This window comes from Chinchilla lanigera, unplaced genomic scaffold, assembly GCF_000276665.1.
Source record: "Chinchilla lanigera isolate Chin_1 unplaced genomic scaffold, ChiLan1.0 scaffold00082, whole genome shotgun sequence".
In the NCBI taxonomy this organism is placed as follows: domain Eukaryota; kingdom Metazoa; phylum Chordata; class Mammalia; order Rodentia; family Chinchillidae; genus Chinchilla; species Chinchilla lanigera.
Window position 1 is genome coordinate 4,213,575 of NW_004955483.1, and position 13,251 is coordinate 4,226,825.

The following is a 13,251-nucleotide window of genomic DNA, read 5'->3' on the forward strand; positions in this document are numbered from 1 at the left end:
TAAAATAAAATGGAACAAAGCATCTATGATTTAAAATGAGAAAGTCACGCGTCTGAAACTTGGGTTTGTCATTTACTAGTTGTATGACCTTGGAATAATTGTTTAACATCCCCAGACCTCAATATAAGGTACCTAATTGAGTAACCATACTTATAAAGACATACAGTGTAGTATATACCATATAGTATAGTAAGTCCCCGACTCACAAGCAAATTCTGTTCTTGGAGACTGATTTATCAGTCAGTGTGATTCATAAGTCAGTGACTCCTAAGTCAGTAATTCAGTCTCTGGGAGACTGATTCCTTCATAAATTGACAGTGAGGCTTTTACAGTGCCTCTGGTTGAATGTTCACATATTGTATGGTTCTTGTGACAGATTCAATATTAGCTATTGTCATGATTACTTATTAATACTAAAATAGCTATTTTATTTACTTCTGAATTCATAGTGTTTGTTGAATGTGCAATAGGGGAGAAAAGTTTAGGCTGTTAGCCAAGTAAAATCTGTTTGAATCCTTAAAGTTCTGTGGAATGTAGAAAAAGCAACTGAACCTCCCTAAACCAGAGCTTCTTTCTTTAGAAAATTTGAATTATCTACCTTCCTGAATTATTACAAAGATAGAGGTACTTTTCATCAGGGTATCAATATTATTAAAAGAGCAGTTGGAAAACAACAGATAGACTAACTTAGATACCTGTAAGTCCAAGAGTAGCACTTTTTACAGGAATGGAAAGAGGGTTGTCTTCAGCTGCCACCCTAGTTACAGAAATCATACCTTGTTCTATGAGGAGAAGCCTCTGTATGCATTCAGGGTTGATAAACACAGAACTATGCCTCAACATATGATTAAGCATATTTGAAGATGCCGATATTTTCACAAAGTCACTGAAAAGATGCAAAATATTCTACAGATACTACATATTTTTAAAAGTGGGAATATAGGGTAGCTATCTTATTTTCATGGGAAAGGCTGTTAAAGGAAATAGTATTATATGAAGAAGCAGCTCAAAAAAGGGAAGGAGATGACCAAACAATTTTCCCACCCTTATTTTTTCTCAAGATCAGTTCCTTGGCAGAATATTAGTTAATGGTTCAACTTGTTAACATTCCAGCATTTCAAGTAAACCTGTGTCGGGGCTGGGTATTTAGCTCAGCGGCACAGCGCCTGCCTGGCAAGCGTGAGGTCGTCAGTTCGATTCCTGGTACTAGAAATAAATAAAGAAATCAATCAATCAATCAATCAATCAATCATCAATAAAGTAAACCTGTGTCCATTCATTCAAATCAGTGGCAGTGACTGACAGATGCAGTTAAAGACTACCCTTATCTACACTTTTAAGACCACAAAGATTTCTCAAGGCTGATTCTAAAACATTCCTGTACAGTATAGACTTCTTTTCACACAGGATATATAGAAAGCAAAACAAGCACTGCTTAAATTTAAGAACCAATTTTGTAGAATCCAAGCAACAGACTTAAGATACTTGTTTTAAAGCAAGCAACGATTTTTATTTAGTAGAAGTGAAATAGTTTCAATCAACCATTTTCATCAGAGCCCAGGGGAGGAGCGTAGGGGTGAGACCGAGAAGAGATCAAAAAAGGCATGGAGAGTCCATGAGAAAGAGGTTGAGAGAAGACATTTATTTGCCCTCTCACACTACTTATGGGATCTGGTGACAATACTGGAGAGGCCAGGTTGGAGCATTTGGTTGGAAATTCACACCTCACAGAATATCAAAACCCTAACTTCTAGAACAAATGTATTGAACCCCAGAAAAGCAGCCTCCATAGGTATACCAACAAGACAGCTGGGAGCAAAATAGAGGCACACCCAAGATTAGTCTTTAATTTTTTGAAAAATTTATTTTATTTAAAAGGTTGCCTAAAATCTGTGCCTTTCATGGTGGTACATAACTATGGTGGCCTTGAGGCTGTGAGGAGATAGAAACAGGCAGCCAAAGGTTTCTCCACGGTCTCTCATGGGTGGCCTCAGGTATCCGGATGGAGACTGCTCTTCCTCACTCCTCCCAATCCACCCATAGCCCCCACTAGCAAAGTCACCCCTTCACATCTCAAAAATACTCAGGTGCCACCAGCGGTTTCATGAAAACTCCTCTGAATCCATGAATGGCATAAGGATTAGTAAGGGAAGGTCTCTCAATAGCTGTTTCATTTTCCTGAATCTATAAAACTGAGCAGGTTTTGAAGGAACAGGAGTGCAGCAGTTACATGTTACCCTCCTGCTTCCTTACCACTGCAGTTTGACCACTGCCCCTCTCAGGTTCTGGAAGTCACCCCTGCTGTTTATCCTCCCTGTTACTCCTGAGCGATCTCAAGGCAGAAACGCAAGATGCCTAGGGGAGAGGAAAGGGGGTGTTAGGAGGTGGAAAGAGCCTGTCCCACTTTAATAGCACCACTGAGAAGCAGTTTTAGATCTCAAGAGCCACGGTGGCCACATTTCATGTGGGCAGCAAGGGCCCTGACTCAGATCAAGGGTTGGAGATCAGACAGGTGAAAGCCAGGTGACTTGTCCAATCCAAGTGGTCTGTCCCATCCAGCTAGCCTGTCTGTTCCAGGTGGCTTGTCCCGTTTAGGTAACCAGTCTCTTCTGTGTGGCCTGTCCCATCTAGCTGCCTGTCCATTCCAGGTGGTTCATCCTTTTCCAGGTGGTCTGTCCTGTTAAGTAACCTGTACCATTAAGTAGTCTGTCCCATAACGTAGCGTGTCCCATCAAGTGGTTTGCTCCATCCCCTAGGGCCGGGCTTGGGGAGAGAATGAGTGGAGGACGGAAGAGTGGAGGTGGGAGAAGGGGTCCCACAGTGTAGACTGAGGAGGTTTTCAACATCCATAGCTGGGTGCAGCAGGGACGGTGTGGGGCTCTTTCTGTAAGGCAGTGACTACAGGCCACCTGGGGCCTTGGCCTTCTCGGCCTCCTCCTTGGGTTCCTCCCTTGCCACCTCCTCATCCTTCTCTTTTTCCTTTTCAGCTTCCTCTTCTTTCCCCGGGCCATCCAGCGAGGAGGCCTTGGACCGTTTGGGGGCATCCCCAAGCGGGTCCTCCATGCCTCTCTTCAGCAGTGCCTTGTCCTGCCGCTCCTCGGTCGGTTCAGGCTCCTGGTCAGGGTGGGGGTTGGGTTCAGGCTCAGGCTCGGAGTCACAGGCGTTGGCGCAGCCTGCCACCCCCTCCTCTGCCGCAGCTGCCACCACAGGGGTCAGATGGGTGGCCTTGACCTTGGGATCATTTTCAATTTCCCACAGCCCCACGCTGAAGCCCCTGCGCTTGCTGGCCTTGGCGAACCTCTCCTTGCACTCCTCGTACGGGTAGAGGCGCTTGGGGCTCAAAATGGCCGTCTCATAAGTACCGAAGAAGAACACGTGGTACCGGTTGGGTTGGGCTATCTGCTCGACCCTAGCAGGCCAAGGGGAATAGCCCTTCACTTTGGCAAACACTAGGTCCCCGCTGCTGAACTTGCGGCCGCTGTGACTCGACATGGCGGGTGAGTGGGCGGGCATTGCAGCACAGCAACCGGAAGGCGACACTGAGTCTGCGCAGACCTGGGCCGCTGGGAGGGGTACAAGCAACGTCGCCTTGAGGGTGGGGGAGGTGCAACGCTCAGCGTCCAGAAAGTTCCAGAGCGAAGGCTGCATTATCCCTGAAGCTCCAGAGAGCCTAGTGGCAGTTGTGCTGAGAAGGACTTGGGGCACTGTGAAAAGAAAAGACTGTGACAAAATTACCGCATGTTTCTGTGAACCTAGCAGCAATGGAGGGCACATTAGCAGTTCTTATATGCTAGAATGTACTCATGACAGAAGATTCCAGTCCTGCATCAGGGGCCACCTATGAGATGCCTGGGCTTAGTGGTTTCTATCATTTTGTGGTTTCCCTAGGGTCTGACCCTAGGGCCTGCTGTGAGGTCAAGTTGACTGTGTGGTTAGGTAATCCAGGGGTCAAATTTGGTGACAGAAACTGTAAATATTACCTTGTTTACACGGTCAAAATGGTGACGCAGTTACCATGGCAAACCAGAAATGTCAGAGTTTCTTACTTAACATGGAAAGATTCCCATTTGTGAAAGATAGGGTAGTATATTTCTAACACTGATATTGTGGCTAGCCTTCTCAGTACCTTTTTATAAGAAAATTGAACTTCTTATGACTGAAGTAGGTGGAAGTTTACTCTTATCAAACGTGTTGTTAACAAAGGACTTCCCTGGGGCTATAAACTAAAAATGCAGCCTCTAAACTGAGGGACTAATTTAAGAACGTAATTTTCTTCAGTCTATTTCAGATTGATAAGAATGAGAGTCTTAGTGCATCTGTAGTTGTACAGCTTTCCATCACTCTGAAACCTACCCAAGTTAACATAACAGTACTATTGGTTATGACAAAGACCTTTCAATACTAATCATATATCTAGCTGGACAGATATTCTTTCCTTCTGTGATCAGTTAGAGAATTTGAATCATTAACCCATTCCATTACAGAAAAAAATGTTTTGGTTTGCTAGGTAGAATCAACCATCTTACCTTTGGTGAAATTGAGCTATATGAAAGGAAATACATTCTCTTAACAAGGGAAACAAAAAACATACACTAATGAATTTAGAACATTATTTTTTGTATTAAACTATTTTCTTAGAACATCTGTATTCTCCCTACAAATAATCATAGTTTTACCAAGTAAGTGACATCAACAATGAAAAAATGTATTCACAAATCCACATTCTGTTACAAAAATTAATCTCCTCCTGATTTCTTTTAAAAAGTACTAGAAAATTAGAAATGTTTAGTAGTTATAGAAGAAAACAGGAAATAGTGGACAGCTAAGGAGTTCATAAGGAAGGAATTTGGAATTTCTATAAAGAGAAATCTTTGGACTTTATTCTTACTTCCTAAACATGCTACACCAATTCACAGAGTACACACAAAGTTTATACAATTAGTAAAAACTTTAAATGGGCATGGTGTCCAGCAATAACATTAGTTATGCCATCAGTTTATTCTGAAGGCAAGACTAAATCTAAAACCCAATTGCTGAAAGTGAATGTTTCCTTAGGCATAAGGGCCACACGGAAACAAACCAACATCAATAGTTGGATGTTTGAACCATAACAGTTAAACACATACAAGGGTAGTAATTGGTCTGGTGACTTGAAAGCTAGTGTAAAAAACTAAAATCTACATAAAACTGAAGTAAAAATGTGGTGGGCGACCGAGGCAAGAAGGTCTAGTAGAGAAGATTCTAGATCTGCAAAGTACAATACAGATTCTACTAGGCAAAGAAGTGTCATTCCCCAAGTATGTGTTGTACCTCTGCCTCTGCCCACTGAGACACAGTGCAGTACTAAAAGGCTTACACAGAAGATGTTCACTTTTGGGGAGTTTGTATCTAAATTGAGATATAGAGCACCAGAGTTCATTACAGAGTAATGAAATCTAATCTCTAGGTATTAATTTCTCCTTTACATAAAGTAACTCAAGGAGAAATCAATGGACTATACAGCAGGCTTATGAAGCAGAGGTAGAAGACATACAGAAAGAGTTCTGGTACCCTTCATTTGTTTATCAGCATTTTAAGGTGGAGAGTAGATATAATCTTTCTATACTTCTGTTACATAATCTTGAACATGTGTAGAGTAATATTTAGAATTGCTTTCTGGATTGATGCAAATATTAATGAGATGACAGTCATAAACTTCCATACAGTGGGTACGATGCTCTACAATGCACTAATGTGTGAAGTAGATTCTCATTATGGAAAAATTAGACTATCATTATCATTAGGCTGCAGGAAAGAAACAGAAATACCAAACATAGTAGTAAAGTTATGAATAAGGGTATTAAAGGACAAAGATACATCCCACACAGGCCAAATTATATATTATATACAGAATTATGCATGCAGCACAACTTGGATATAATACAGACAGAAAATTTTTTATTTTGAAATATGATTTTAAAAGTAATATTCTTGAATTCAATTTTTCTCCTGTGGTAAGCTTTCAGAATGGGGAAAAGAAGAGAAAGGCTGAGCAAAACTGTAGGACACATTTAGAGTTTAATAGGGCCACTTCCACAGAGAACTCATTCTCTATATAAATGCATTCTTGGCAAAGCAGTTAAGTGGAGTGACCTTGGCTTCTTTTTCCTTTGAAGTTATTATCAAGTAACTTTTGTTATCTTACTCAAAGTGATGAGAGTAGGAAAGTGCTATTCATGGTAACTAAGATATAGATTTGGCTGTGATATCAGTGAAGTACTCATACACTACTACAATTATTGATGTTCAAGAACTGGATTTCCATGAACTAAAACACTTTTAACACGGTAGGTCAGGATATTTTAAGACTCAAATGTATTGAGAACACCTGGTTTTCAAGTGGCCCAAATTTCAGCAGCAGCAATGTATCTATCAAAAACACACCTGAGATTACAAAACATATATCATTTTCCAGAACACTAATCATAGGATTTAAAAGCTGCTTGGCAACAATTATAAAACACAGGCAATAAAACAATATAATTATATGAGACAGATAATAGATATCTAATTGATATTTTCTTGTGTAATTATATTTAAATTCAATTAGTTTGCTGTAAACTACGATTGAAAAGAAACAATTCTTTCATATGCTTTTGTATGCATTATAAATATCAAGTGTCTCTGAGTTTATAGAGCAGAGGTATTTACATGGCTGATATTTGAAATCAAGGATTTTTTTATAAATATTCTAGAAGATGTAATTATACAAAAAATAAGCCCCTCCCACATCATGCTTAGAGGATCACCCAATGTTCTTCTGTAAAGCTCACCCTAAGTCTACCATGTCCACATTTTGTCACCTCTCTAAGTCCTGTCAGTGTCCACTTGACCTAACTTTTAGTACCTCAAGGATTTCTGAAATCCACATGAACTGATGCAGTAGGGACAAATTCAGTATCAGTGGCAATGTTTGATGTCCTGGGAGCTAACTGGTAATGTAAAGCAGTGGTCCTCAACCTTTTTGGCACCAAAGATTGGTTTTGAAGAAGACAATTTTTCCACAAATATAGGGCAAAGGGTATAGTTTCAGGATGATTAAAAGGAACACTCAAGCTAGGTCTCTGGCACACATGATTCACAGGTTTTGAACTCCTATTGAAAAGATGTGCCTGCAGATTCTGCAAATCTGATTTGTGCACTGGTTATCTTCTTGCCTTATTGAAGCATAGCTATCATGTTGTTGGTGTGCAAAAAGGGTAGTTGGAGACAACAGAATTATTTACAAAACTGTTGATTTAGTGGCCATGGAAGGAAGACTGCCACTCTAAAAAGAATAAAAGTAGCTGGCAATGAGTAATTATATTTCCTTGATCTGGGGAATAAAATATTTAAAAGCTTGTTCTTTGGGGAAAATATTTAGAAATAAAATATTCAGTAATTGTGAACATTTTCTAATCTTGTGTGACAATATTTATTCAAGCCCTGCCACAAAAAGGTGTTATTTCCATGTATATTATGTATATATTTAGCAAAGTTTTAACAAATAAAAGTTAATATAGATGAGTAAATTGGGGACTAGTTGTGTGTAATAAGGTGAATTTACACAATAATTTTTAATTGCATAGCCATTATAGCTATAAAGTGTTTAAAGTAAAATTTAATGCTTTAGAAAATGCTTACAAACCCCAATTGAGCAAAAATATTGGACAACATATAGCATTGCTAACTTATTAGTATATGTGATATCTATTTCTTAAACATAACATGGATAATTCTAGGGACAATTACAGAAATTGAAGAAAACACTATAGTAAATATCAAATGTTTACCATAGTAATTATCAGAAATAGCCAGTACTAGACTATCTGTATTTTGTTCAAGTGTAAATCTTAAATGTTTTTTGCATTATGGGATATATGCAAAAAATATATGTACATATAGGCATATATCATAGATAGGTGTATATTTATTTTTTATTTTATGTTTTTTCCCACAAATCATTTCTGATCCTGAATTGTGTTTGATATCATCCTAACGTTCCTTTAGTTTTATTAGAAGCACATACAATGCTTTTTTTTAATTTTAAAGAGAATAGTAAAAAAAAAAAAGAACAATAGAAAAATACAAACAAAACAAAACAAGGACATTAAAAATGATACAGGGTTTCAAACCAAATGATAGAGATTAACAGTGGCTATTTTATTACATATTTTTATCTTCAAGGAAGTCGCTCAGATTACCAGATGTAAGAATGGAAAACTGATTAAACCACTAAAAGGAATAACAAGATAATAATTTAAACAAACACTAGAGACAATACGGAGTTTTACTGGACATCATGGTAGGAATTCACCAATGGCTGTTATACTGCATATTGCTGTTTTCACATCAATTGCTCAGATTACCAGATATAAGCATGCAAAATTGGTCATGGAATGCGTTTTTGTTCATGCAACACAAGCACATATTTGAAAGACACATCATTAACCAAGTCATGTCCAGAAGAAAATGTGGAAATCAGCTTCATAATATCAATTTTGTATTCTTGACATTACATTAAAATGTTAACGTAAAAGTAAAGTGACCAAAGTTTTCAGAAAATCATGTTAAAATTTTTGATGATACAGCCTCATTTTGTCTTTGTCTCAGTTGTGTTTCACTCTCCCAGTCGTGTCTCACTTTTCTAAATAATTACCAAATTATTAATTACTAAATAGATAATTCATACCATTTTCATTTAAGGAAGTTATCAACATTGTGGATATTAATGAAGTGTATTTTTAATTAAGAAGTCTATTTTTGAGTTAATGAAAGTGGTATTTTGAAGATGGACAGTAATTTTGATTAATCAAGGTGTTCCTACTTCATTAAAGACCTTCTAAAGGTCTTTAATTTTTCAATTAAAATTTATTTAAGGATATCTGCACTGAGTTGGTAGTTATCTTTCAGTCCCCACCAAAGGATAATTGGAATTGTTGGCTTTCATTTTTCGACATTATAAAAGAAATATTTACCCTGGAAACCAATTTTTCTTTGTTCTAAGAAGTACATATTATTTTTTGAAATAAATACTAGAGAATTTACTGTTTTTATATAATTTCAAAAAATCATAAAGCATGGACTAGAGACCAAGTAAAAGAAAATCAGAGTAGCAGAAATTCAATGTAATTTTCCTAACCCGCACTGAGTTCAGTGAAATCTTCAACTATCAGTGCTTCTCCATGGCAGAGATTTTTCATTTTAAAATGGAAATTGGGATGAAAATATGCTTCTAATAGCCTTGGTAAAATTTCTTGAATAACATAAATGAAAACTTTTCCAACAAATATTGCTACCACTATTTTCTTTGGTCGGTCTTAATGATAAGAACAGTTCTTAAAAGAAACGTAGTATTTTTGATACTCAAATACTGGAATATTAGGGCGACGGTATAGCTCAGCGGCACAAGCACCTGTGTGGCAAGCACAAGGCCCTGAGTTCTATTCCCAGTACCAATAAGTCAATAAATCAGATACTGGAATATTGAAGTAAAATATTTAGGATATTTCCTTACAGTCTTTTCTCTTTAAAATCAGACAGAAGGCCATAGACTTTTCCTGCTTGTCAAAGCCAAATTATTACTGGGTTGTGGGGTGCCCTAGGGTTCCTTCCAGGCTCTTGTCTTGTTCAAAGAATTGGACAAAACAAATGAAGAAGGTAAAGGTTTTATATTTATTAAAGGCAAGAAAAGAAGGGAAAAGAATTCTGCAGAGTGAATGTGGGCCAGTTAAAGTATGAAAAATAGTGTGCCCTGTGAAGTCAGAGTGGATTGGTGAAAAGGCTCACAGCCACTAGGAGCTTAATGGCCTCAGTCTTTCATACCTTCATTCTGACATCAGAGTTAAGCCATCCTCTGATAGGTTATCAGATGCAGGGTTTGCAAGCCAGTGTCCTGGCTGTGATTGACAGGTCATGTCCTCTTGCACAACCAGTTTGCCATACTTTAATCTCCTGTCTCATAATCAGAAGGAGAATATATTATGAACCAAATTACAATAAAGTTCATTTTAACTGCTATTTATTAACTATATATCATATCCCACACACATATCAGCTTTTTATAACTGTTGTCTTTCTCCCTCCCACCCCTTTGCCCTGCCCACTTATTTACTATAAAATTAATGATTGAGAAAATAGAACCTCAGAACAGTTGACTGAGGAAGAATGAAGCAAATACTGTAAAAAAGACAGAAAAAAAGACTAAATTTGTCATAATCAGTGGATTACTAAAACGATTACAAAAAGTGAGAATGGAGAAAACTGTGATTTGTCTGAAGATGTCTGTGTCTTAGAGTAATTACTTGGGTAGAATAATAATTTTAAAAAGTAAAATAGTGTTAAACACATCAAAAATATTGAGATCGGTATGTCTCTCCATTGTAAATATTATAAACAGCATATCTAGTTCATTTAAAAATACTTAGCCCTTCTTTTTTTCTGTCATCTATAACTTTAATCTTATAAGATTTGTTTGTACTCAAGGTAGGATAAATATGAGATTTTCATACTTTAGAATGCCCAACATTTTTCTCTTTTACTAACAGCAAAAGTGAAACTTAATTGGTGATGTCTCTTTCCTAATTTATAAGTTATTCTTATATATAATCCATACAAATGACAAAGCTTATCACTTTGTTAAATATTTTGATAAACTTTCCTATTTGATATCTGCTTCTTCTATTCCTGATGGAATATAGTAAGGGTTTACCAAAATCTATGGTATTCATGGATTTGTTAATTTCCTTTAAGGTAGGTTTGTTTCTGTTTTATGCATTTCTGAAACAAATTCATACATATTCTTCATTTTTATATTGTTGTGCTTATATAAAAGTCTTAATTTTATTAGAATGAATAACTTTTAGTGAGTGTTTTTGCCTTATATGCTATTTTGTCTGATATTATTATGAAGCAGCACAATTGTCTGATTAGGATTTGAGTGTCACAGTTCTTTAGTTGTTAACATCTCCATGTCATTTTCTTAAATTATATATCAAGATATCAGTATAACAGCAGGTTGCTTTCAGTCTAAACATTTATCAGTAGAATTTAATCATTTTAACATTTTGTGATAAATTCAGGTAACATAGAAAACAAAATATAAAAGGGAAAATAAAAAATGACAAGATGCAGAAGCAAAATGCAATCCCAGACCCCACGCCCACCCAGGACAAGCTCAGAAATCAAGGAGATAGGTGGAAATTGGAAATCAAACACTGGAACTTTTGGAAATCAAACACTAGAAATTGGAAATCAAACACTGGAACTTTCTGAAATGATAGCAGCAGAAGTGAAAAAACAAGTGGGAGGGCTGGGGATTTAGCTCAGCGGCAAAAGCGCCTGCCTGGCAAGTGCAAGGTCATGAGTTCAGTTCCCGGTACTGGAGAAAAACCAAAAAAAAAAAAAACAAGTGGGAAAGGCTATGGAGAAAATAATCTCACAGATACAGAAAAAAATGATGCTTAAAATAAAAAATATTAGAGAAGACACAAATAAAAGAATAGATAAGCTTAGAAAAATGATGGAAATAAATAATTCCCAGCACAGGAAAGAAATAGAATCTATGAAACAGATCCAAGTAGAAATCCAAGAGATTAAAACCTACATTTAATGTATTTGCAACAGGTTGAATAAAAAAGAAAATAGGATCTCAAATTTTGAAGACAGAACTATAGACAGTGATAATGAAAAGAAAGATATCTTAAAGTTAGCAAGAGACCATTAAAAATCAATCCAACAGCTACAAGATGAAGCAAAGAGAATAACATAAGATTGATTAGGGTCAAGGAGAAAGCTGGAAGCAGCACACATGACAAAGAAAAAAAAAACTCTTCACAGAAATAATGGCAGAAAACTTCCCAAGTGTGGATAAACAATTTGACATACAAATAAATGAAGCATTTAGAACTCCAAACATTCTTGACCAAAATAAAACTACACCAAGACATATAATAACCTACATTCCAGAAATTCAGCACAAGAGCAAAATATTAAAAGCTGTTAGAAAAAAGAAACAGATCACCTATAAAGGAAAGCCCATCAGAATCATGGCAGATTTCTCAACACAGACCCTCAAGTCAAGGAGAGCTTGGAGTGAAGAATTTCAAGTCCTGAAAGAAAACAAGTTCCAGCCCAGATTGATGTATCCTGCAAAACTATCTTTCAAAATTAATGTAGAAATAAGATACTTCCATGACAAAGAATGCCTAAAGAGATTTATGAACAACAAGCCAATGCTACTAAGAGCTCTAAAAGATATTCTACAGAGATAAAAATTACCACAATTCCAAGAACAACAACAGAAAGAAACCACCAGGCCCAGGAAGCAATTAAACAGAGGGGGAAAGCAGGGAACCAACAGCCAGAAAATACAATGATCAAGATTAGCCAATGCATATCAGTTATAACCATCAATGTAAATGGCTTCAATTCACCAGTCCAAAGAAACAGAATGGCAGAGTGGACCAAGAAACAAGATCCAACAATATGCTGTATACAAGAAACACATTTAATGCAAACAGAAATTCCTGGACTGAAAATTAAAGGATAGAAAACAATCTTCCATGCATCAGGAACCTAGAAAAAAGTAGGAGTAGCTATTCTTCTTGGGAACAATGTCAACTTCAAACCAAGAATGAAGAAAAGGGATTAAGAAGGTCACAACATACTTGTTTGGGGTAAACTTCCAAAGATATATATATATTCACCAAATACAGCAGCACCCTACTATATCGCAATTATTAATAGACATGAAAAATCAAATAGGCAATAACACAATTGTAATGGGAGACCTCAGTACTCCAGTGTCACAAAGAGATAGATCAACTATATGAAAAATAGACAAAGAAATAACAGAACAGAACTAAGCCTGTGAACAAATGTACTTAGTAGATGTTTTTAGACTGTTTCACTCAACGTCATCAGAATACACATTCTTCTCAACTGCACATGGAACAGTCTCTAAAATGGACCATATACTAGCCAATGGAACATGCTTAAGTAAATGCAGAGGAATGGAAATTATTCCATGCATAATACCTGACCATAGTCCAATGAAATTAGAAATTAATTGCAAAATAAACTGCAAAAACTCCATAAACATATGGAAATTAAATAATATCTTCCTAAACAAACAATAGGTCATAGATGAAAAAAAGAAAGAAATTAAACAATACCTACAACTAAATCAGAATGCAGACACAACATACCAGCACCTATGGGATGAAATGAAGG

At 36.7% G+C, this 13,251-nt stretch overlaps 1 protein-coding gene across 1 annotated transcript; it reads right to left on the reverse strand.

Moving 5' to 3' along the window:
- Positions 1 to 1,485: 1,485 nt before the first annotated feature.
- On the reverse strand, positions 1,486 to 3,576 carry Hdgfl1 (hepatoma derived growth factor-like 1). Its single transcript, XM_005403378.2, has one exon. It carries the CDS (start codon positions 3,511 to 3,513, stop codon positions 2,899 to 2,901), a length of 615 nt encoding a protein of 204 aa, XP_005403435.1. The 5' UTR covers positions 3,514 to 3,576; the 3' UTR covers positions 1,486 to 2,898.
- Positions 3,577 to 13,251: the final 9,675 nt, after the last annotated feature.